General features: G+C 35.5%; 3 protein-coding genes across 3 annotated transcripts; all 3 read right to left on the bottom strand.

The window, feature by feature from the left end:
- Positions 1-4743: 4743 nt before the first annotated feature.
- LOC137809050 (uncharacterized) lies at positions 4744-5754 on the bottom strand. The gene is made up of 3 exons (XM_068610192.1): positions 5628-5754; positions 5066-5569; positions 4744-5000 (listed from the first exon to the last, which is right to left on the bottom strand). The coding sequence occupies exons 1-3, from the start codon at positions 5752-5754 to the stop codon at positions 4744-4746; spliced, it is 888 nt and encodes a 295-aa protein (XP_068466293.1).
- Positions 5755-10016: 4262 nt separating this feature from the next.
- On the bottom strand, positions 10017-10505 carry LOC137809049 (uncharacterized). The gene has a single exon (XM_068610190.1). It carries the CDS (start codon positions 10503-10505, stop codon positions 10017-10019), a length of 489 nt encoding a protein of 162 aa, XP_068466291.1.
- Positions 10506-12909: 2404 nt separating this feature from the next.
- Positions 12910-14185, bottom strand: LOC137810680 (metalloendoproteinase 5-MMP-like). The gene has a single exon (XM_068612066.1). It carries the CDS (start codon positions 14085-14087, stop codon positions 13044-13046), a length of 1044 nt encoding a protein of 347 aa, XP_068468167.1. The 5' UTR covers positions 14088-14185; the 3' UTR covers positions 12910-13043.
- Between the last annotated feature and the right edge of the window lie 10245 nt (positions 14186-24430).

The raw sequence follows: 24430 nt of genomic DNA, 5'->3' as shown, positions 1-24430 counted from the left end.
TTAACCCAACCAGGGGAAGAAAATTCCCATCTATCAGAAGATGATGAAGAGCTTTGCCACTATGAGTATTAATATAAAAGAACTTAAGCATGAGGAAGTCAAACATATAATTCCTCATGAAGATTTTAGACGAATTATCCACTAGGCAAGTGAAGTCTTTAATCGTGAAAATGACCTTGGAAAGATCAATCTTAACCTAAAATCTAGCATAATTTTTCATACGCCATATCATTCAAATAAAAGAAGGTAATCACATTAAGTTGAATCAAATTAACTAAAGGACTACCATCATACATTAGAGAATGAGCATTAAGAAAAATTTGTTGAATCCATCTCCAAATATACAAAGCATGAGGACATTAAAAAATAAATGCTGAATGGATTCTTCCAACTTTTCACAAAGAGTACATATATAACATATATGCAAACCTATGTGCTGAATGTGTTGGTCAGTAGGAAGCCATCCATGAAAAAGTTTCCAAAGTACCAGAGTTTTGGAAGGAGGAATATATTTAGACCAAATGATCTTACCCCAACCACAAGGAACTTCAGGATCCATGAAAAACTTCATAGTAGATTTTAGAGTGAAATTACCAGAGTCTTTCAGAGTCCAATTGGGAGTATCCTCTTCTTTCCTAATAATAATATCTTCAAAAAAATGATCCACCTGTTGAGAAGTCAAAGGAATAATCCAATCATTACCATTCTAGGCTTGGGAATCTGTATTCATCTGAGAACTTTTAGAACAATTAGGTACCCCTGCAATGGTTGATAAACAACTAAATAACACCATATATCATTCCAGGAATTAATATCATTACCTGTACCAACAGTCCAAGAGGTATGCTCAAGAATAGTGCCATAAAACTGTTTAATCCCAATCTAAATAAAAGAGGATTTATACGCCAAGTTGAGCTGATACTTAGATTTAAGAACTCTGACTCTCAGGAGAAGAGGCCAAGACTTATTACTATAAGCAAAGTTCCAAGTAAGTTTGAGAAGATAAACATTATTCTCATACTGAAGGTTATTAATCTTCAATCCTACATTCTAAAGAGGAGAATAAATCTTAGCCTAGTTAATTGTAGATATGCTTTTCTTCATAATGTCATCAATCCAAATGAAATTTCTGCTGCTCAACTTGCTTAAGAAGAGAAGTAAGCCATTTATACACATTAAAGCTATAATCAAGGAAAACAGTAACCACAATATTAACAAGACAGATCTGACCCATCATGCTAAGAGATTTCCCTTTCCAAGATCCAAGTTTCAATTTGACTTTATCAACCAAAAGTTGAAGAAATATGAGCTTAGGAGTACCAACAATTATAAGCACCCCTAAATAGTTTAAGGGTAAAGAGCCATGAGTGCAAGAGAGATGTCTTTGAACTTTTGTAATGAATCTTGCAGAATTATCCGTGGAGAAAAATCTAATTTTAGAATTATTCACATATTGATAAGAAAAATCACCATATTTTTGAAGAAAAATACTCAAATTTTTAAGAGACTTATTATCCGTCCTACAAAAAACAAATATATCATCAACATATAAAATATGAGAAGAAGTGATATAACCTTTAGGACTAGCCATATGCAAAATCTTCTTATCATTCACAAGCTTAGGAATTCCTTTGCTCAAATCCTCATCCGCAAGACAGAAAAGTAAGGGAGATAAATGATCACCTTGTCTCTCATATCTCTATTACAAGGAAAAAAACCCATAAAACTTCCATTTATCCTAATAAAAAGCATAGCTAATTTAAGAATTGTACTAATCCAACTGACAAATGAATGATGGAATCCAAAGTGCTTCAATACCAGCAATAAGAAATTCCAAATTAGAGTATCAAGGCTTTATGAATATAAACTTTATAAGCCACATTACCACCTTTGACCTTTTTAGAAAGCATGTTAATAGCCTGAGAAAAAAATACCAATACAATCTTGACTTTGTCTGCCCTTCACAAACCCATATTGATTAGAAGAAATGATTTTGGAAGCCACCATAGCAAGTCTATCTTTCAGTATTTTGGAAATGATCTTAAACTTGAAATTAGCCACATCAATGGGTCTAAAATATTTAATGGAAGCAACACCTTGAATTTTAGGAATAAGGGAGACCGTATTACTATTGCTGAACATTTTTAAAAAATCTGTCCTAATAATATCCAAACAAGAATGATAGAAAACACCACCAAAGCCATTATAACCAGGGGCACTATTACCATTAAGATCAAAAACAACATTCTTGATTTCCAAATCATCTCGACATTTGGTCAATATATTATTTTCCACAGAAGAAACCATGGAAGGAACATATGTACCAATAAAATCACTCATATTACCATCAATGTGATCATTAGGATTAAAATCAGCATAGAGGTTTATGTAAAAAGCCAAAATAGGCTCCTCAATGAGCTTAGGATCCTCAATTAACAACTAGAATTATTTTGTTTTTGACCACCACATGGAAAAAAATGGTCAAAAAATAGTGTTTTTTCTCCCCATCTTTAAACCAAAGCCTTCTCTTTCAAGAACAAGTATTGACAATGAAGGGCATGATCAAGCTCCTCTTTAACAGTATTCTCGTGGGAAATAAGAGTTTTAATGACCTGTGTGGTGTTCTATTTAAGAAACATTTCCTTCTAAACATTACCAAAAGAATTTTTATTCTAGCGTATGAGCTCAATTTTTAACTTTTTCAATTTATGTTGCAAAATATACATAAGACAACCAACAACAGTATTTTTCCAAAAATCATGAATAATAAGCTCCACACACATTTTATCCTTTTTTTTATCAGCAATAAATTAATAGAATAAAAAGAGACACTTAAGGGGTGTCCCAACTCTTATACATAAGACCCTCATAGTTTAAACAAACAACAATACAAAGCAGAGTTAAGGGAGAACTTAACACTAGAAAACTTAAACTATAAAGGATTCCCAAACCAAGGAAATTTGGTTAGCACATACACTAGCAGAAAATAGACTGTTTGAATATGAGAAAAGAACTCCCTCCCATCCCTTTACAACATGACTAGGCCATCTGCATCTTGATTATATTCGAAAATGCCCACGGTAACCCCAGTCTCTACTGCAAGCCATTCCCAGGTTTTCTTACTTCATGTCATGATCACTATTTTGTTCCTACATAATTCTTTTACAGCACAGGGGTGATGACCTTCAATTCCATTATAGGTTTTGTCGATTTGCTTTTGTAAATCCTTAAAACATAGCCTTAAGCATGTGAGACATGAGGTTCTTTGGCCAAAGCAAACACGACCCAGAAAATACATTCCTCCTGCATCCTAAGTCTATTTCCAGGAAACCACAACTTCAATTATATCAGCCGAAAAACATGCCTAAAACCAAAAGGCAAGATCAAACCATATACCAGATAATAAAGAATTGTAGAACTTGTTGCACACTCTGATTTGGCCTTGGATAAAAATTTCCTTGGACTGTCGCAACTGCCATCAGAGTCATTTTTAACGACAACAACCACTTAGGTATCTGAGAGCACCAACACTTCAGTTTATAGCACCCTACATTCCAGCATTTGGATTATGTTGTACCTGCATAGACTACAAAACAATGTTAGCTAAAAAAATTCTGGCTACTGATAATTTCTTAGGACTTGCTCCAACACTAGCTTTCCTTCAAGACAACCCCTATATAAGGTATATGTGTCTCATCAACACAACATCCACATAAAGGAGACAATTGCTAGTTCCACTTCATTGGATCACGCTGGGAGCAACATCCTACCACACTTTCCCAACTCAGCTTTAACATCACAAGAAAACACCATCTAGGGATCCTAACACAAACCAGCAGTCCACCATAGGCATAAGAAATCTGCCCTGCATTTTCCTCTCATTAGACGCTCTGATTTGCATCTAACCAGGACCTCCAGCACACAGGGTAACCATCACCCCTAAAACCATCCAGTAACTCCAACATATTCAGCTGACAGAACCAGCCAACCAGTGTTATTAGCTTCAGCAAACCACCATACCAGCCATTAACTCCAGCCAGAATCAACACTACTGGCAGCCAAGTCACTTCCATACCTTTCATCAAGCATTGTTTAAACAGAACAATTGATGGTCTATTTGGACCAAACCCTTAAAGCTGCTTAGTCACAACTGAAACTTCTCCATGTACTTCTTCTGCTACCCCTAATTCTACTAACATCTGCCTTAAAAAATGGGGTTATGACTTCATCATTATTTAATTGCAGACCACCATATAACTACCAACCCCATTGAATCCGCTAAACATACTTGTATCACAGCAGTAGCCACATCTGCAGCAACAATGTGCTCTAACCTCCACAACGTCCAGCTGCTACTCTCAAAGCTTCCTGGTGTGAACACCTCCCACCCATGTCAAGCAAGGCCCCTCCAGGAACAAGTGATGTACTCATCTGGTAGAACTGTGCATCCCATTCGTACCATCTCCTCCAAGGTGCACCCTAGGGGTCTGAAACATCATAGAAAAATCTATACTAAAAACAAGCCCCCACGAGTCCACTAAACTTGCTCTTTATAACTACATCCAAGGACCAGCTGACCTGCAGAAGCTATGGCAGACCTCTTTCCAATTTTCCGAAACCTCTTTGCTCATTCATACTCACCCACACTCAATTACCTCCTCTCCTTTTAGATGTTCCCATACCGCCCTCAGCCTGCAGAGAGGTGCCCCTCTACTTTATGCTTTTTATGCAAACAAACGGCAATCAATCCGCAAACGAATGAGAATGAAAAGCAGCTTTATGCTTCATCCACAACCACGACTTTAGTTGTGCCATCTGCAGAATCTCTTCAGCATCAACTACTTCTTGTTTAAATAGAGTTGAGTTTCTCTGATCCCAAATACACCTCACAATAGCAGCCCAAATTCCTTTCAAGACCAAATTTTGCTTGCTATTGGCTTGAGCTATGTGGAAACTCACAAAGTGGTCCTTAAGGTCGTTGTGTTGGACTAACGTAATACCTAACCATTCAAGCATAAGGACCGCACCTGCTGTGCATATACACATTCTAAGAACAAATGCTTACAGGATTCCTCCTTAACTTCACATAGCACACAAGCTACAGAACTCATCTGAACTCCTCTTCTACTCAACGCCTCCCTAGTTGGGATCCTATTTACAAACACCCTCCAAGTTGTTGACAAGATAGTGGGAAACGCTTTAGCTTTCCAAAGTGACTCAAAAGTTGCATGGTATGTTCCTCCGGTTCCATTAGATAGGTTTTTATAAGCTACATTGATTGAGTACGTCTCCAGTTCCTCTGTCCCCCATACTCGAATATCATTCTTGGTTCTCTTTACATCAGCCCTTACAAGATATTCAAGTAGATTTGCTTCCAACTCCGATTCCCACTCAAATCTATCACGTCTCCATTCTAGCCTCCACTTCCATTCCGAACCTTCCCACACCCCTACATCTTCAACTTTGTACTCCTGATTAACCGACAAGGAATACAGTCTCTGTAACAAGAATTTGAGGCTTGTGTCACCAATCCACACATCCTCCCAAAATCTAACCTTGTCTCCCCTACCTAATTTCCAATGTACGTCCTTCTAGAACTATCCTTCTCCACCTCCCTCCCTACACACCTTTACTAGATCTCTCCACCACCAAGATTGATATTTTACTGGTAGATGGGGACATACTAGTTCCACCCCATACGTTGACTCTACCACCTCCTTCCACTTCCCTTTGTCTTGAGACATAAACCTCCATCTCCACTTTGCTAAGAGGGCAAAGTTGAACTTTCTAATATATTTTAACCCCAACCCTCCCTCCTCTTTCGGTTTACATAGGTCTTCCCAACTTACCCATGCAATAGGTCTATTTTCCTTGCCCCAACCCCACAAAAACCGCCTTTGAATACTTTGAAAACTAAGAGATAGAAAAGAGGTATTGCATTGAGAACAGATTTGATAACACACGTCCTTCCTGCCATTGATAAGAACCGCCCCTTCCACACACTTAGCCTTGCTTTGAGTTTGTTTAGAACAGGTTCCCAAAACAACTTCTTCCTTGGATTCCCTCCCACTTCTAATCCCAGGTATTTGAAAGGTGTTCCCAAATGATTACAATTCAAAAACTTTGAATAACAAAGAAGATTATTAGACTGCACATTTACACCTGCTAGACTTGATTTGTGGAAATTGATCTTCAGACCTGATGCTAACTCAAAACCCCTTAAGATGGACTTCATTACTACCACATTGCTCCATGAATCCTCACAAAAGAAAAGAGTGTCATCTGCAAACTGGAGAAAAGACACCTCTACCTCCTTGTTTCCAACCTTAACTTCGAACAAAAGATTAGCTTTCATTGCTTGTCGAACAAGTCCAACAAGGCCTTTTGCCACCACTATAAAAAGAAAAGGTGCCATGGGATCGCCCTGCCTTAACCCACTAGTAGGTTTAAACTCCTCCATGGGATTCCCGTTGACAAGCACCGATATTGTGGCTGATTCCATGCATCCTCTAATCCATTTTATCCATACATTATGGAAACCCAACCTACTAAGCATGTCATACAGGAAATCCCATCTGACTGAATCATATGCCTTTTCAAAATCTACCTTCAGGCACAAACCCCTCTTCCCCCTCCTTCTAATATCTTTGATCACCTCATTTGTCAAAAGTACACTATCTACCAAACCTCTTCCTTCTATGAAAGCTGATTGACTACCATCTATAAGAGCAGGTAGAACTTTCTTTATTCTCCCAGCTAAAACTTTTGAGATGACTTTGTAAATGACACCCACTAAAGAGATGGGTTTAAACTGGTGGAGGTTACAAGGGTCCCGTAGTTTAGGTACTAATGCTATGAATGAAGCATTGCACCCCTTCGGGATCACACATGTTTCATGAAAGCACTCCAACGCTGCTACAAAATCAGATTTAAGACTATTCCAACTCTTCTTAATGAAGTTGAAATTGAAGCCGTCCGGGCCAAGACTCTTCATACCCTCACATTGCCATACAACTTCCTTAATTTCTTCCTCACTGAAGACCTCAATCATACTCAGGCTTACTTCTGGTAATAAAAATTTAAACTCAACCCCATCAAGTCTCACTCCAAAGTCCTTCGTTGCTTTAAATCTGGATTCAAACAGTTTCTTTGCTTCAAGCCGAACTGTGCATGGTTCCTCACACCACACACCCCTTACATTAACACCCTTTACTTCATTCCTTAGTCTTCTCCATCTTAATGATGAGTGAAAGAACCTTGTGCAGGAGTCACCATATTTGAGCCAATTGGTTCTAGTCGTTTGACGTAGAAGGGATTCAATCTTTGCATCATTCTCCCAAAGCCTCCTTACCAAGTTTGATCTAAGCTTCCTCTGACTCTCATCTAAACATCCTTGACTGTCCTGGCAATCCAGATTCTCAATGTCCTGCAATAAGGACTGCTTTGTAGAATTCAAGTTCCCAAAAACATCCTTATTCCATACTTTTAAATCCACTTTAAGAAGTTTAAACTTCTCCTTGAGCACCTTTATGACATTTCCTTGGCCCTCATAGGACCTCAACTTATCCTCCACCATCCCCAAAAAGCCTCTCTCTAAAAACCAACCATCAATAGATCTAAAAGGTTTGGGACCCCAATCCTTATCTAAACACTTAATCATCAAAGCACAATGATCCAAAACTTCCCTCCGTTGGACATATTGCTTACACATAGGCCATCTCTGCAACCATTCCTCGGAGACTAAGACTCTATCAATCCTACTCTTCACCATACCGTTTGCTTTAAACCACATGTATTTCTTCCCCATAATAGGCACATCTAGTAACAGGTTTGACTCTATAAATTCATTAAAGCCCTTTATCTCACTGGAAAAATCCCCCCGTCCACCCCTTTCCTTTCATTCCTACTTCTAATTGCATTAAAATCTCCACAAAAGCACCGCACTTCGATCTGAGAGGCCATTTTGTAACTTGATAGTTCCTCCCAAAGAAGTTTCTTTTCTCTCAGGTTGCATGCGACATAAACATTTACCACACAACACCTTTGGGCTGATTTCACATGAATACCCATTGTAGCTATGTAGCCCTTACCCAAGGAATGACTCTCATAGACGAAAGCTTCTTTATGCCACATTGAGAGAAGACTTCCACTGCCATTTACCCCTCCATTATGAATCCATCCAATTTTGTTGTCCCCCCACAACGAAAAGCATCTAGCATCCGTGACTTCCACTGTTTTTGTTTCCTGAAGGCACACAAACTCTGCTTCCTCTGAAGATATGCACTGCCTCATATATCTTACTTTTATTCCTCCCCCCAGTCCTCTTATATTCATATTAAAAATCAACATAAAAAACCATTTAGATTACCCCCCGCTATGCTCTTCATTAACTCCAAATCTCTGTCTTCCATGCATTGGTATTCTTGAATCACCTCCTCTTCTTCCCCACGACAGACTAACCCAATCTGTTTTCCTTGATCCCATAACTTAGTCGGTTCCTCCCTAATTTCGTTCTTCCGAAGATGAGAATTGTAGTTTTTGATATCCCCATCAGATATTGGCATAGATAACGAACCTTCTCTGGCGAGCAAACCCTTCCTTACTTGCGATGACTTCTCACTCAGCCTTACGGACCTCCTTAGATGGGTACTTGACTCCACCAAGTCGCGGAGCCCTTTCATCTTTCTCCGACGGAGAGGTGTTTCACATCTGCTTCCCAAGTTCGTATCCTCTACAACCAACGAGCATGGCAAATTCAGAGTCGTTTTCATTCTTATTTCCTCAGTAATCTCAATTACTTGCTCTGCTAACGGTTGGGTTCTTGGAACGCTTCCTTCTAACAGAGTTTGCGACTTGTCCTTTCTCTTTTGCGAATCAGCCATACTAGAAACTTCCCCTGTTCCTTCTTGTTCTTCCTCTTTCCCGTCTTGGTCGAAAGCTTCTTTATTCCCTTTTTGCACTCCCTTACAATCGCCTTCCACCATAGCAATGTTGTTGTCCTCTTTGTTGCTTACAGTCGCAGAGAACGTATACCTCGTATTTTCACGCGCCGTCGGTTGATTACCACTTGCCTCCATATTCCAAACACGTCCCGCAACTGCTCCTACCCCTCACCCGCAATCACCCTTGTTTCCCAAATGGGCTTGTTGGCAGCTTTCCCTGAAGTGGGCCTCTATTAATTTGGACCTGGAATTCAAATTACTTGATATCCCCACCACCTTTACTAAATTAGCCAAGGATTTTTGAATAAGTGCATATGCATCAAATATTTTTTGATTTGCAGACAAAGCTGACCCATCTACAGGTAAATCCGGCTTACACAATTCCTTTCCTATGAAAGGTAAATCCCTCTTTCTCTGACAACCCTCCACACAGTCTGAACATTCATTTTCCTGTGCTTTCTTTGTCCCTGCCGTTGACCCACCGCTTCCTTCTCTGTCGATCTTCTTCGGCCGCCTCCAATTCCCCCTTCATCCCCACCCTCTAGGTTGCTCGAATCAACAGAAAAAATTGTATTTTCAATAAAGGTTTCTGTTGATGAGACACTATCTGATGAGCTATCATGGTTAAGGGCACACTTGCATACAGGTTCGACTCCTCCATAGGACACCACCTCCTCCATGATGTTAATATTATACACAACTCCATTAATCCTAAACCCCTTAGACATCTCTACCTTTGATGACTGTAACACGCGCACCCGAATCCGTGCATACTCTAAGTATTCCCATGCTAGCGTGGCTTCATCAACATCCACCAGAGTTGCGACTTCCCCTACAACTTTCGATAAACACTCCTTGTTCCACAAAAGGCAACCCATAACACCTAACCCACACTATTTTGTAACCTGCTACACATGAAGCTGTCCACGGTTTAATATCTTCGAAAATGCACTCGAACCATTCATTATTTAGCTTGACAATGTCTTCGATTCGTTCTTCTGCTTTAGGGGTCATAAGGACAAGGTTATCCCCCAGATATCTTACCATAAACATGTTCATTCCTCTCTTAAAACACTATTCCTGTAGAAGCTCGAAATTAAGCTCGGCTGTCATACGACCAACCAAACTGTTGGTCATCCATGGCAAAGTTAACACTTTGGTCGTTAGGCTCGGGCCCCTCCACTGGTCTTGTGTTCTCTTTCTAACTACATCTGCATATGATTGGGTAACATTTCCATTCATATGACCTTCCTTCCCACTTTTTTCCCTCCACACCTCTTTTCCCTTCCTCTGCCCATTAGGGTGGACATCCCCACCGCTTCTTAACCCTTTAAACTCTTTAGGCTCAACACGTTTACGTTCATGCCCATCTCTATGATACCTTGGTAGGTTAACATACAACTTCCTATTACCAATGTAACAACGGTCTAGATCCCTCTCCAGGCTCACTGCATTGTCGACATTGAAGAATCTAACAAAACCAAACCTTCTGCCCCACCGATTCAGACGCCTGGATATGAACACTTCTTTGACCCTTGCCCACCTCTGGAACAACTTGAGCATATCATATTCACCATGACTATCCGGAAAGTTTGAAAAAAAAAGAACGTGGTAGAAGAGTTTGATGAAGAATGTTGTTTACGTTCCATCGCCCCTCTCCAGTATTTCTTCCCCACCCTGCCTCTCCCTCCGCGGTTCATTGCATTATCTTGCAACATTCTGTTGATGGCTCTCTTGGCCCATCCTCTCTGAAGGACACTCTACACTGTTAAGTCGAATGACTTATATTCTAATTTGGAAATTGGAGGTTAAATTTGAAAAGTAAACAATGATGATGTTGTTGATGAGAAACTAAGTAGAAACTACAAGAAACTAATGAATGAAACTGATGAATCTGTAAGGAGGTTTCAATGGATTTGTATTTTGATGTAAGGAGGTTTCGGTGGATTTGTCTTTTGATGTACACACATTTTATCCTAAAGCCATATATTAAAGAATCTAAAAGAGCTAGCCTTACGTAAATAATTACTAAGAAAGATTTGCAAGAATAAGGGAGTGATAAGAACAATTTTTAACAAAAACTTGATAAGTACAAGAGGACCATTCATCAAGGCACTCTTCATTACATAAAGCTCTATCAAACTTTTTATCAATTATCTGTAAACCTCTCCTCCCATTACTCCAAGTGTAACAAGGGCCAGAGAAAGGCATATTAGTAAGATTATTACTATTGGTCCAATCAAGGAACTCGTTACAAGAAACTTGATTAGGAGAAACCCCTCCTTTGTAATCATCAACTGAGAGAACAACATTAAAACTCCCCAAGATGCACCAAGGGTCAGTGAAGGAGTCCACATATGTCTTCTAATCGAGTATGTGTTAGCTCCATAAACTCCTGCTATGTTAAAGCATTTATCATGCAAAAGACAATTTACAAAAATGAATTGAGAGTTAACCAAGAAATTTTGGACAAGATTTGGGACAACCAAACACCAAAGCTCAGTAGTTTTATTAGTGATAGAAGAATTAACAACCAAATGCAGATTAAAAGTTTTGAAAAGAGCAACCAAAACATCAATATAAGGCATCATGGGTTCAAGAACGAAAACAAGAAGTGGTTTATGTTGTTTAAGTAAATTAAACAACATTTTCACAATTTTTTGGTTGGCCAGGCCTCTGACATTCCAGAAAAAGCAAGAAACCTTCATTGCAACTTTTTGGATTGAACTTCCTTAGTAGTTTTTTTGACCTTAACAACCCCCTTAGGTGGCCTCCCTGGCTTTCTAGTGCTTTGCACAATATCATCACCATTATCATTGACATTCTCTTCAATCTCAACCTGAACAACCCACAATTTAGCTGGCTTATCACTATTGAGGCCAACTACAACTTCTTCTTTTTGTAAACCCACAAGGGATGCAAAAAGGTTTTGAGATGTAGAATCTGAATTATGGTACCTGCTGGTTTTGGTTTTTCTTTGTTTTTGGCTCTGTAATTGAATGTATAGCTTGCTGCCTTGAGTTTCCTTGAGTTTTAATTCAAGGCAATTCTGGTCTTTCTCAAAGCAAGTACCAAAGATCTAGGCTTTGAGTGTTTGGTTGTAAAAGGGTTGAGACACCCCTGAAATGTCCCCTTAATTTATTTATTCATTGTTGATAAAAAAAACGTATTTAAATTCGTAAGTAATTATATATGAATATAAATCCATAGATAATATCTATAAATAATACTAATAATAATATTAATATATGTAGGTATTTTTTGTAGGAAATTATTTACAAATTTAAATTCGCAAGTAATTATTTATAGATAAATTTGTTGGTAATCTCCATAGATAAAATTCATACGTAAAAATTCGTATGCAATTTTTTGTAAATTTTGAGGGAAAATTATTATTTATGGATACTAAATACGAATATGTCCGCAGGTAATAGTTTTTTATGAATTTTATTTATAAATTTTTTCTGCCAAATTGTTTCACTATTATATAAGATAAAATTCGTAAGTAACTCCATTTTATGCATAATAATTTTTAAGTAAAATTCGTATGTAAGTCTTAATTTATCTATGAATCCAAATATGCAATAAGTAATTATTAGTAGATAATAACAAATTTTTTTTAGTGTTTTTAATATTCTTTTCATTAAATTTTTCGTTAAAAAAATATATTTTTAAAAAATTGATTATATAAGTTGTTTTAATAAAACAAAAATCAAGTTTATTACATTATTGATATAAATTGGTTTAGTTACGAGTAAATGTATATTTAACTAAAAGAAGATTTTGTAAGTAATTAATACTCTTGAAAAATTCCCCATCACCCACTCTAATGTTTTAGAGTGACATCTATATATTTCTCAAAGCAACTAAATATAATACTAATTGTTTCTAACTTGAAATATCAAATTAAACGACGAGACAGAGTGAGTTACATTCGTCTTTAACCTATATGTAATTCTACTGTATGTGTATGAATGGAAAATTGAATTGTGAAATAATTTCGAAATTTTCACTACATCATTCTCCGAACACATTTGCGGTAACAACCATTAACTAATCTCATAACATATTATTATTCCCAATAAGCTCCTAAATCCACAATCAAGCTAGAAGCACCATATAACCAAATCCCAGAGACAAGGTGGTAATTACTAGCACTTCCCAACTTCCACAATAACCAGACTTGGCACCACTATGTTGTTGCAGAATGTTGTTCTTGTCAGAATTGGAGAGTTCTATCTTTCGTTGCTGTGATGACAATACGTAAGGGTACATAACAGACTCATTCATGAAAGAGTGGTCAAGTCCAAGTAAATGTCCTATCTCGTGTATCGCCACACTCTCCAAGTCCAGAATTCCATCCTCCCAAGACAAGCTATCATTTTCACTGGGCAGCGCCCAGTACATGTTCCCGTTCAGACGTATCTCCGCTGTCTTCTTGTTAGACGGAGGTTTCTCCCTTATAAAGCTTAAGCCAAACAAGTCGTCATCAACGCCTTCAGTGAAAGTGTAGAATCCTACCTTAATGTCCGCGTCATCGTAGGTTGTCTCCGTGAGGTTAAAAAACCCTGTGGCATTCACCCACCGCGCGAATGCATCTCTGAAAACTTTCGTGGCGTTGGCTGGGATTTCACTTGCCGGAAGAAAACCGTAGGTGAGGTTTCTCTTTTGGAACCACTGGGGACCGGCTTTGGGCCACGAGACGTTGTCGGTGAAGTTGTAGTTAAAATCCATGTCGGGGACAGCGCATCGTGGTCGCGAGATTAGTTGAATGGTCTGGTTGTTTACGGTGCCGGTAACTTGGAGATGGAAAGAGCGTTGGAAGGTCTTGATGGCTGATACTGTTTGGAGGTCCCAATAATCGTCGAATGGCCCAGAGGATTGAAGGTAGCCAAAGTTAGAAAAGTAGTCTTTGATTCGAGACAAGCCTTTCGTTGGTTGGTTTTGTTGTGGAGGAGAAGACTTTTGTCTGAGAAAGTCATAGATTTCACTATCCCATTCTGGCTTGGGTGGTTTTTTCCCCCTTTTTAGCCACTTCAGCATGGAGTTTTTAAGAGGAGGAAAACCAGCCTTGGCGCAAAGGGATTGGCCGACTAGGAGAAGGAACAACAATAGGAAAGCAGAAAGGTTTGATTTCATCTTCATACATTTAGATTCTCAATAGATGCAGTAGAGCTTGAGTCTGTAAGGGAGAGTTGAGGAATAACATAAAAGAAGTTGAGGTTGCTAATTCGATATTTGAAGTTGAGGTTGCTAATTCTATATTTTTTTATACAGTGTTGGAGATCCATTGATTAGAGATTAGATGAAGAGATTTTCATAGTATATAAGTTAGTGCAAATCTCATTTTATTGAACTGATTTGATAAGGTTGAGTTAGACTTAAAACCCACTTCTTAACTTATAGAGTAATTAAAAATCCTAATTTTTTTATATATTATAATTCTCCATATTATTATTTTAATATCTTTTATATATTTAATTATCAATTTATTTTTTTTATTATAAATTTATTTATTTTTAAACTTATCAATGTATATTTTTCATAACAAAAATGAGATTTGACGTTCTCCAAACAAAACATTCATTTAACAAGTTGTAAAGTTAAAAATGAAATAAAATAAAATTATTAAAATATTAATTTATTAAGATGTGAAGTAGATATATGTATCTAATTTAGGGTTGTATGCTTTATAATATTTTATTCTTTTATTTATTTTACAATTATATAAATTATTATTTTATCTTAATATTAATTTTATGGATAATGATATTCTAACTTTTTTTATACTCTTACTTAAAAACTAATAATATTACAATTTTATTTTAAAAGTTTATTTATATTTATTTTACTAATTGAATAATATTTATTATTAATACTTAGTTTTGTTTAGATTAAGGAGTGTATGTGAAGGAATGAAGAAGAATTAGGTCGATTGGAGTAAAATAAATAGATGGAAAATGAAAAAAAAATTATAAACATCATAATCTTTTAATCATGTGTCCGATTTGATTGGGCGAGATCAAACATCCTCTTGATTTTGGAGCCATACTTTTAAACAAGAAAAAGTAACTAAAATACTAACATACTTACAGAGCACGGATTCCTTGACAGTCATAAAGCAAAATACGACTCCTTTACAATTTTAAATAATATTTTAATTAACTTTTTTTTATTTTTTAATTTAAAATACAAATATTTATTATTATATTATTAAAATAGTTGTCAACATTAGTGTTAACCTATAATTTTTCATATTTACATCAAATTACATGTCTTCAAATGATAAATATCTTTTTACATTTCATAACTTCTATTTTTTTAAAAAGATGTAATTTGAAACAATGAAAAAATGATGTCAAAATAATATATAACTTGTTATTATGTATTTTTAATTAATTTTTTTTCTCACTTATTATCAACTGGTTTCTAGTTGTTAAGTTATAATTTTCTAAACAATTACTGGACATGATGATGACTTTTACCAACCAAACGCATGTGTTGGTTTTAGTAAGGGTACATGGTAGGGTTTTCAAGATTTCTATCCACATTATAATTGTACAATTTTTTGTGCATTATTTCGGTTTGTCTTTTATTCGACAATCTGTAGTGGAACTGCATGTGAATAGTGCGCAAGCTTCCAAGCCAGGTTTTTGGTGATGGTACTTTGAAAGTGAGTTCTATATATAACTGAATGTGTAGAACAAATGAATAATACATTCAATGAAATTATCTTTAATTTTAGTAGGAGAATAAATTAGTTATTTAACTTCATCCACATTTTGACAATTTGATAAATATCAAGATATTTAAGCTGATTGATTTATATAAGAGTGACAAGATGTTCATGAATTTTTAATCATGGTGTTAAATTAATATTATATATGTGATGACAATTTTAATATGATGGTTATTAAAAATTGTCATAATATTTATGAAAGTTGGTGTACTGATAATATCTTTAAGAAACATTGATCAAGCAAATGAACTATGTAATGAAACAAAGTTACAAGTTAATGATCTTGGGAAGTCAATGATCTTGGGAAGAATGTTTATGCTACTCTGATTATAGAAAAAAAAACATTGGTAATAAAAGATTTCGTACCTAGAATGGACTTGGTCCTTCATATTCAAGATTGTCTTTTAAGTTTCAAAAAAGACATTTCCCAATACATTTGCGCTTTGCTATGACGATAAATAAAAGTGTCAAACACTTTCTAAAGTTGGTCTTTATCTTTCACGTCTAGTACACACATAGCCAACTATATGTTGTTGTTTCTAGAGTGAAATCTAAGTGTTGAAAATATTGATTTTGGATGAAGATGGAAATGCAACTACTTCAACTACTAACGTGGTGTACAAGAAAATATTTGATTTTTTTTGAAACATTATGTTACATCATACCTATGAGATATGAACATTATTATAATTTTATCATACCTATGAGATATGAACATTATTATAATTTTATAATGACAAGTTTTCTTTCATTTGTGTTCATTTAATCATTTGATGAAAACAACACTGAAATTTTCACATGTACAAATCTGCACTTTTCGAATTTCACATTTACATTTACAATTTTTGGTTTTTACCAACTGTATTTTTTATTTTATTATAAAAAGCTTTCATGTTAGGCATCACTATGCTACTTGACATCTCAGCTGGGCTGACACCTCAAGTAACAACAATCATTTGCCATCACATGAAAAAAAGTATTATTAAAAAAAAGAAAAAGAAAGAAAATAAAAAAATATGGGAGGACTAGACCAAAACCCCCTATGTTAACAAAAACGATACATAGGTAGACTATACCTATTAATAAAGAATTCTAAGAACAGACTAGAAGGAAGCCTATTATACCAATGAAAGGATTCTCTATGAATAAATCCTAAATTAGCCAACTTATCAGCACACGCATTCCCTTCCCGAAAAATATGAGTAACCCAAAACCAGATTTTTCCACAGTAATTAAGACAAGTATTCCATCGATTACGAAACATCCAATGAACATTTGTCCTAGCAGTAAACGCAGCACAAACCAAGGCAAAGTCACATTCCAACCAGACATTAGTAAGTCCCAACGTTTGTGCTTCCTCCAAAGCATATATAACTCCATAAAATTAAGCAATAAAAGCAGTCTGAATGACAAGAAACGCAGAGAAAGCTCCAATAAACTCCCCCATACTCCCACGGAAAATACCTCCACAAGTGGCAAGACCTGGATAAACCCTAGCAGTCCCAGTAGTGTTAATTTTAACCAACCTGGTGAAGAAAACTCCCATCTAACAGGAAGAGGACGAAGAACTTTACCAGTACGAGTATTAATACCAAAAAACTTAATCACACTGAAATCCATCATATCATTCTTCATTGAAGCTTTAGACGATTTTCCCACTAGACAAGTTAAATCTTTAATAACTGAAATAGCCCTAGAAACCTCAATCTTATCCTGAAAACGAGCATAATTTCTTATACGCCATAACATTCAAATAGAAAAAGTTATCACAACAAGCTTAATCAATTTAACCAAAGGACTACCATCAATCTTAATAAAAGAAAGAAGATCATCCTTATTAGAGAAATGAGAAGTAGGAAAAATCTTTCGAACCCAACTCCAAATATACAAAGCGTTAGGGCATTCAAAAAAAAATGATGAATAGATTCCTCATGCTTTTCACAAAAGCGTACACATAGAACAAATATGGAGACCTTTATTTTGAATATGATGATCTGTAGGAAGACGCCCATGAAAAACTTTCCAAAGGATAAGAGTTTTGGAAGGTGGGATATCTGAAGACCAAATAAATTTACCCCAACCACAGGAAACTCCTGGTTCCAAGAAAAAAGTCCTAGCCGATTTAAGAGTGAACCGACCAGACTTATCTAGAATCCAATTAGGAACATCCTGATCCGCCCTAACCATGATATGACTAAAAAGATGAGGCATCTTTTGTAAAGACAACAAAATATTCCAATCACGACCTGTCCAAAACTAAGAAACTGTATCCGGAATGCTAATACCATTAGATAACCCTGCAATATGTGCTTTTGGAGTAGTAGAACACCATTTATCATTCCAAAAATTAATAAAAGAACATGTACCAACAGTCGAAGAAGTATAATCAAGTATAGTAAAATAAAACTACTTAATTTCAGGCCAAAGACGTAGTGCGAAGGGCGATGACGACGTAGTGCGAAGGGGCGGTGGTTAAGGGTTTAGGTTGCAGTGGTGTGTGATAGGGGTGCGAGGAACGACGAGAAGGTAAGTGTGTTTATTTTGGGTTTTCTGACATTTTAAGGTTCAAAATGGGATGTTTGTGGTTTAGGGTTTTGGTGGTATAGGGTTTATTTAGGGTTTTAATATGTGAGTTTTTTTGTTGTGTGTTGTTCTCTTCTTTGATGATTGATATTATTCTTGGACTGAAACTTGGTCATTGCATATTTGTTTCCATTTGAAAGTTTGTATTATTGAGAAAGTATTAAACTTTTGTCATGAATGATTGGTGTTGTGGTTTTTAGGTTTTTGAAGTTTGAATTAATTTGGATTTCATTGTTTAGTATTTTGTGCTCTGCCATTTTGGGATTGGTTTTGAACTCTTTTTGTGTGTTCTGAGTTACTGGTGATAGAATTTAATGTGATTGTTAATGAATTGAATTAGTCTCAGTGACATGGGCAAGTGATGACCCATTTGTTTTTATTTGGTGACCTGTGAAACACTTTTTGCACTGTGACGTTGTGTTACAGGTGAGTGTTTGCATGTCTTTTTTTGATTTTGTGAGGGTTGAAAAAGGAGTACAGTGAGGTCATTGATCATGTTGAACAAGTGACTATTTTAAAGGTAGCTTGAAATGTGATATGTGTAGCTAAGTGGCGAGCCCTTGATTTTGATGTGATTTAGTGTATGAATAAATTTATGCCATGTCATGTTGTCTTTGAAACAAATGTTTGCATGTCCTTTTTGAGTGATGTGAACTCATTGTAGGTTAGAAAAATTGTAATTCTAAGGACAACTTGAAATGTGCTTTGTGAATACAAGTGGTGACCCATTCGTTTTTATTTGGTGATCTGTGAAGCACTTTTTGCATTGTGATGTTGTGTTATAGGTGAGTGTTTGCATGCCTTTTTTTGCTTTTGTAAGTGTTCCAAAGGGAGTCCACTGAGGTCATTGACTATGTTGAACAAGTGACTATTTTAAAGTTATCTTGAAATGTGATATGTGTAGCTAAGTGGTGAACCCTTTTTTTATGTGGTTTAGGGTATGAATAAATTTATGTCATGTCATGTTGTCTTTGAAACAAATGTTTGCATGTCCTTTTTAGGTGACGTGAACTCATTGTAGGTTAGACAAATTGTAATTCTAAGGACAACTTGAAATGTGTTGTGTGAATGCAAGTGGTGGCCCATTCGTTTTTAATGAATAGTTGGATGCTCTTCAATGCATAATGAATTTATTTGGTTTGAATTTTTTTATCATTCTTGTTAAATTGCATGTTGTAGGTTGATCGATTGCAACACCTATTCGAAATTCTTGACGACTTCTCTAGAAAGAGTGGTCCTCAAATTTCATTGATAAAAGAAAAGGTTCTCCTACAACCAAATAAGTTAGTATTGATAGTAATAGTGTTTTTTTTATTGATTTTACATGTATTTTAATTCATTTGGACTTAATATTTTGATTTGTTGTTTAGTGTTAAAAATTTATTTCTTCTATGCAGTTATGATTGTGGCATTTTAGTTGTGAAATATATCGAGTTGTGGGATGGTTCAGAGCACTCGGATGGGAATATCTTTCTCCATTACACCACGGTAAGAGTTATTTTCATCAGTTAACACATTTAATTTATAGTTTCGTGATTGGAATCTAATTCCATGATTTATTATTTAGAACTTACTTATTTTAATTCTTATTAAACATGTTAATGAAATGAAGTTTGTGTTCTAAACTAGGTTTCTTCATTAACATCACAAGTTAATGAAATGAAGGCAATGATGGTTTTTTGGTGCAAAACTATCAAGGAGAATTGACTTGTAATTTTGCTATGTTTCACACATCACCGGTAATATTTAAATCTTGATTAAATTAATATATTTTATATTATAATTGAAATGCTACTGATTATGACTATTTTTTATATATTAGACATTTGATCAAGAAAATGTTCCTAATGATGAAACAAATGATCAAGATTAAGAACCATTGTGGTGTTTTAAGATTGCAAGTATAATAGTTTATTTTTAAAATAATTTTTGCTGCCGATTTTGTTACTGTGGCAAAGAGTGATGGAAGCCATATAATGATAGGTAAAAAAAATTGTTCTCTAGATCTCCAAGGTAGGAATTTATTACAAATATATTATAGTTTGTTTGACTATTATTATTCTATTTGTTGTCGGAGTTTGTTATGTGTTTTATAACCTCTATATATACATCTATCTTTTGAGTTGTGATACATCTAAATTTTGACTCCTTTGTTTAGCAATTAAAATGCTTAACTTTTGCCTACTACAATATTTTCATTATGATGATGATGATGATGCTCCTCAACAACCCAAGACTAACAAAACTTTCTTTTTTCTTTCCCCTGCAATTTGGAAGGGAGACATGCAAATTGATGTTGCATATAAATTTTGCATCTTTAAGAGTAAACCATCACTACAGTGTGTGTCTAAATGTGTTAAAATTATGATTTTTCCTATAAGAAGCAATTCCTTTCAATTAGATGAGGAATAAATCATAAAGAAAAAAAAAACAATCAGATAAAAAATTGAAAAGATACTTGCCACTAAAGTAGTCAACAACCTTATAGTATCACGTCTAGCCATAGGAGTAAACATATTAAAATACCCTTAAACCCCTGGTAATAACGGGGTTTCAGAAACTCCTAATAGTAACGAGGTTTCACAAACCCCTGATAATAACGAGGTTTCACAAACCCTTGGTAATAACGGGAGTTTACAAAACCGCCGGTAAAATTTGAACTTCCAGGGGTTACTCAAAATCGTCGGTAATCTGTTAACGACACTGCATCTTCCAGAGGAAAAACAAACCGCAGGTAACGACGCACTTAGTGAGGGTTAAAACTGCTGGAAACAATAAAAATAATCCTTGTTAAAAATATTTTTTCTTGTAGTGTCAGTTGGTGGATAATACTTATAGACCGAAGTTTGTGGGTATTACCTACATACTAGAGTTAATGGGTATTATCTACATACTAGAGTTAATGAGTATTACTTACAAACTAAAGTTGGTGAATATGATCTACGGATTGAAATTGGTAGGTATTCATGCTATTAATATTATAAAATTAATAATATTAATATTATAATATTAGTAATATGAATATTATTATTATAATAATTAATAGTATTAGTAATTTAAATAATATTAATAATATGAATAATATTAAAATATGAATGATATTAATAATATTATTATTTATAATTATAATAATCATAATAATAAAAAGTATAATAAAATTGGTTATAATCGTTAAAACTTTTTGGATTACTCACTTTTATCAGGTATTATTAATATTTGGAAAATCACTAAATTTTATATAGAACTATGTAGAATTGTATTATAATAGGGAGTAGTATTTAAGATGTTACAAAAATAATAAAAATTTAAAATAAATATCAGGCCAATGTAGACATGAACGATAATATATTGATAAATTCATTTAAATATACTAAATGACAAATTTATTCTATTTATTGACTATTAATTTATATTATTATAATATATTTACTAATAATTATTTTAGTTGAGAAAATATTATTTTTTATTTGTACATGCAAATATAAATAAACTCTATCTTCTCATTCCAAATTAAAAAAAAAAACAATTATGTTTAGACGATGCATTAGAAAGTGGATGCGACAAGTAACGTATGTCGTGTGAACATTAGCTGAAACAATTTGGCTGAAACTGATAAGGCCATTTGAAAATTTGAAGAAGTATTAGACGATTTAAGTGTTAAGAGGGAAAAGTTTTTCTAAGAATATGTTTAGATATGCTATTTTTAATAATTTAATTTAATTTTTTAAACCAAACAACAATAAAGAATACTTAAAAAACAGAATTTTAAATTAAATAAATATAATTAAATGATACTAACTACTTTTCTTATTCATCATAAACAATTGTTTATTTCATTTTATTTTTTAAGTTCAGAGAAGTATTTAAGGAAGTGAAATTTTAATTATAAAATAAATCATGCTTATTTATATAAGAAACTAAGTTTGGAAGTTGCTATTTGACAATTTGGCGCATCATTATTCTGACTCTTAATTTCTAATTAGGGGACGTAAGACATGATGGTTGGAGCCAAAACTTCTAGAAAACACCTTTGAAATTCTTGGCAACTTAAAAGCACAGCACAGAAAATTCCATCTTCGGTGTAAAATAACAGAAATCACAAGCATATTAAATTATTTGGAGTATAAAATTATTATAAAGTGTACCTGAGTGGAGAGATGGGGCCAGGCACGGTCGGTTGACGTGGTGTAATTGCTGACGTGTTGATCTTCTTCTCCTCTGGTCGATTGTCCTTTCTTGCTGTCTCCTTTGGTCGGTCGTCCCTTCGTGCTATCAACTTCGGTCGGGCGGGGGAGGGTACCTGCGAAGGCACTCCGACGCTCAAGTAAGTATGAGATTCTAAGCGCAGTTTCCTAAGTGAATGAAAACGTACCTTTCTCTGGCTTGAGCACAGTATTTATAGGATTGCCTAATGGGCTTTCTATCCCTTGGGCTCAGGGTGGTTATGGATATGTCTTGTCAGTCGTGCTCCGGAATACCCGGGGAACATATCTTCTCTAAACGCATATTCCTTATTCTTCGGAGGTGTATCTTAACCACCTTAGCTTGTCACATAAATGCCCTTACATTTAGTGTGTATACGGCCGGTCGGCCACGTGCGTTCGTTTCCATTTAGTGTATAAGGCCGGTCGGCCACGTACGTTCGTTTCCATTTAGTGTATAAGGCCGGTCGGCCACGTGCGTTCGTTTCCATTTAGTGTATAAGGCCGGTCGGCCACGTGCGTTCGTTTCCATTTAGTGTATAAGGTCGGTCGGCCACGTGCGTTCGTCCGGTGCCTACCAGTACACTTGCCCCCCAGGCTCGAGGTGAATAAAAGCCGAAGAGTCGTAATAATTGTTGTGCCTTTCGAGTTGTCAGACATTAAATTTAACGGAATGACGGGACGTTCGCATTAGCGAAGAATATTTTCGGTTAGGCATCGGACAAGCGGCCTGCCTGCATGGAGCACCCCTGGAGGACGACCAGTACGACAGAAAAAATAATAGTTGATGGAAAGCTGGTGCCGATCAACCCCGATGATAATTTAAATGAGGAGGCCGAGGGGGAGACCCCTGGCCCACAGCCTGACGCCTCTTTTGAAGAGTTAATGAACAATGTGGCATAGAAAATTGCTGGACCCGACATGTGGGCAATGCACACTTGCATAAATAATTCTGATTACATTAAAGTAATAAGATAATTCTGATGCCGGACGAGGCATAAATAATTCTGATTACATTAGTAATAAGATAATTCTGATGCCGAACGAGGCATAAATAAGTGAATAATTCTGATGCCGAACGTGGCATAAAAAAGTCTGATTACGTTAAGGTAATAATTCAGATGCCGAACGAGGCATAAGATTGAGTAAATAATTCAGATGCCGAACGTGGCATAATAATTATGATTACGTTGAGGTAATAATATAATTCTGATGCCGAACGAGGCATAAATAAGTGAATAATTCTGATGCCGAACGAGGCATAAATAAGTGGATAATTCTGATGCCGAACGTGGCATAAAAAAGTCTGATTACGTTAAGGTAATAATTCAGGTGCCGAACGAGGCATAAGATTGAGTAAATAATTCGGATGCCGAACGTGGCATAATAATTCTGATTACGTTAAGGTAATAATTCAGATGTCGAACGAGGCATAAGATTGAGTAAATAATTCTGATGCCGAACGTGGCATAAATAATTCTGATTACGTTGAGGTAATAATTCAGATGCCGAACGAGGCATCAGATTGAGTAAATAATTCTGATGCCGAACGTGACATAAATAATTCTGATTACGTTGTAATAATTCAGATGCCGAACGAGGCATATATAAATCCGATAAATACTGATGCCGAACGAGGCATAAATAATTATTATTACGTTAAAGTAATAATTCTGATGCCGAACGAGGCATATAAAATTCTGACTACGTAAAAAGTAATAATTCTGATGCCGAACGAGGCATATATAAATCCGATAAATTCGGATGCCGAACGAGGCATAAATAATTATTATTACGTTAAAGTAATAATTCTGATGCCGAACGAGGCATATATAATTCTGACTACGTTAAAAGTAATAATTCTGATGCCGAGCGAGGTATATATAAATCCGATAACGTCTGATGCCGAACGAGATATGAATTGAGTAAAGGACTAGGAGATTTGGATTTTAATTTAGTGCCTC

This window comes from Phaseolus vulgaris, chromosome 2, assembly GCF_000499845.2.
Source record: "Phaseolus vulgaris cultivar G19833 chromosome 2, P. vulgaris v2.0, whole genome shotgun sequence".
NCBI lineage: Eukaryota > Viridiplantae > Streptophyta > Magnoliopsida > Fabales > Fabaceae > Phaseolus > Phaseolus vulgaris.
This window is presented reverse-complemented; position numbering and strand designations above follow the sequence as displayed.

Coding starts and splice junctions, on each gene's coding strand:
- LOC137809050 (XM_068610192.1), bottom strand. CDS start 5,754: ATGGAGGTTTATGTCTCAAGACAAAGGGAAGTGGAAGGAGGTGGTAGA. Junction 5,570..5,627: donor GGTGGAGAGATCTAGTAAAG/GTGTGTAGGGAG, acceptor ATTGGAAATTAG/GTAGGGGAGACAAGGTTAGA. Junction 5,001..5,065: donor TGAAGTTAAGGAGGAATCCT/GTAAGCATTTGT, acceptor TTGAATGGTTAG/GTATTACGTTAGTCCAACAC.
- LOC137809049 (XM_068610190.1), bottom strand. CDS start 10,505: ATGCTCAAGTTGTTCCAGAGGTGGGCAAGGGTCAAAGAAGTGTTCATA.
- LOC137810680 (XM_068612066.1), bottom strand. CDS start 14,087: ATGAAGATGAAATCAAACCTTTCTGCTTTCCTATTGTTGTTCCTTCTC.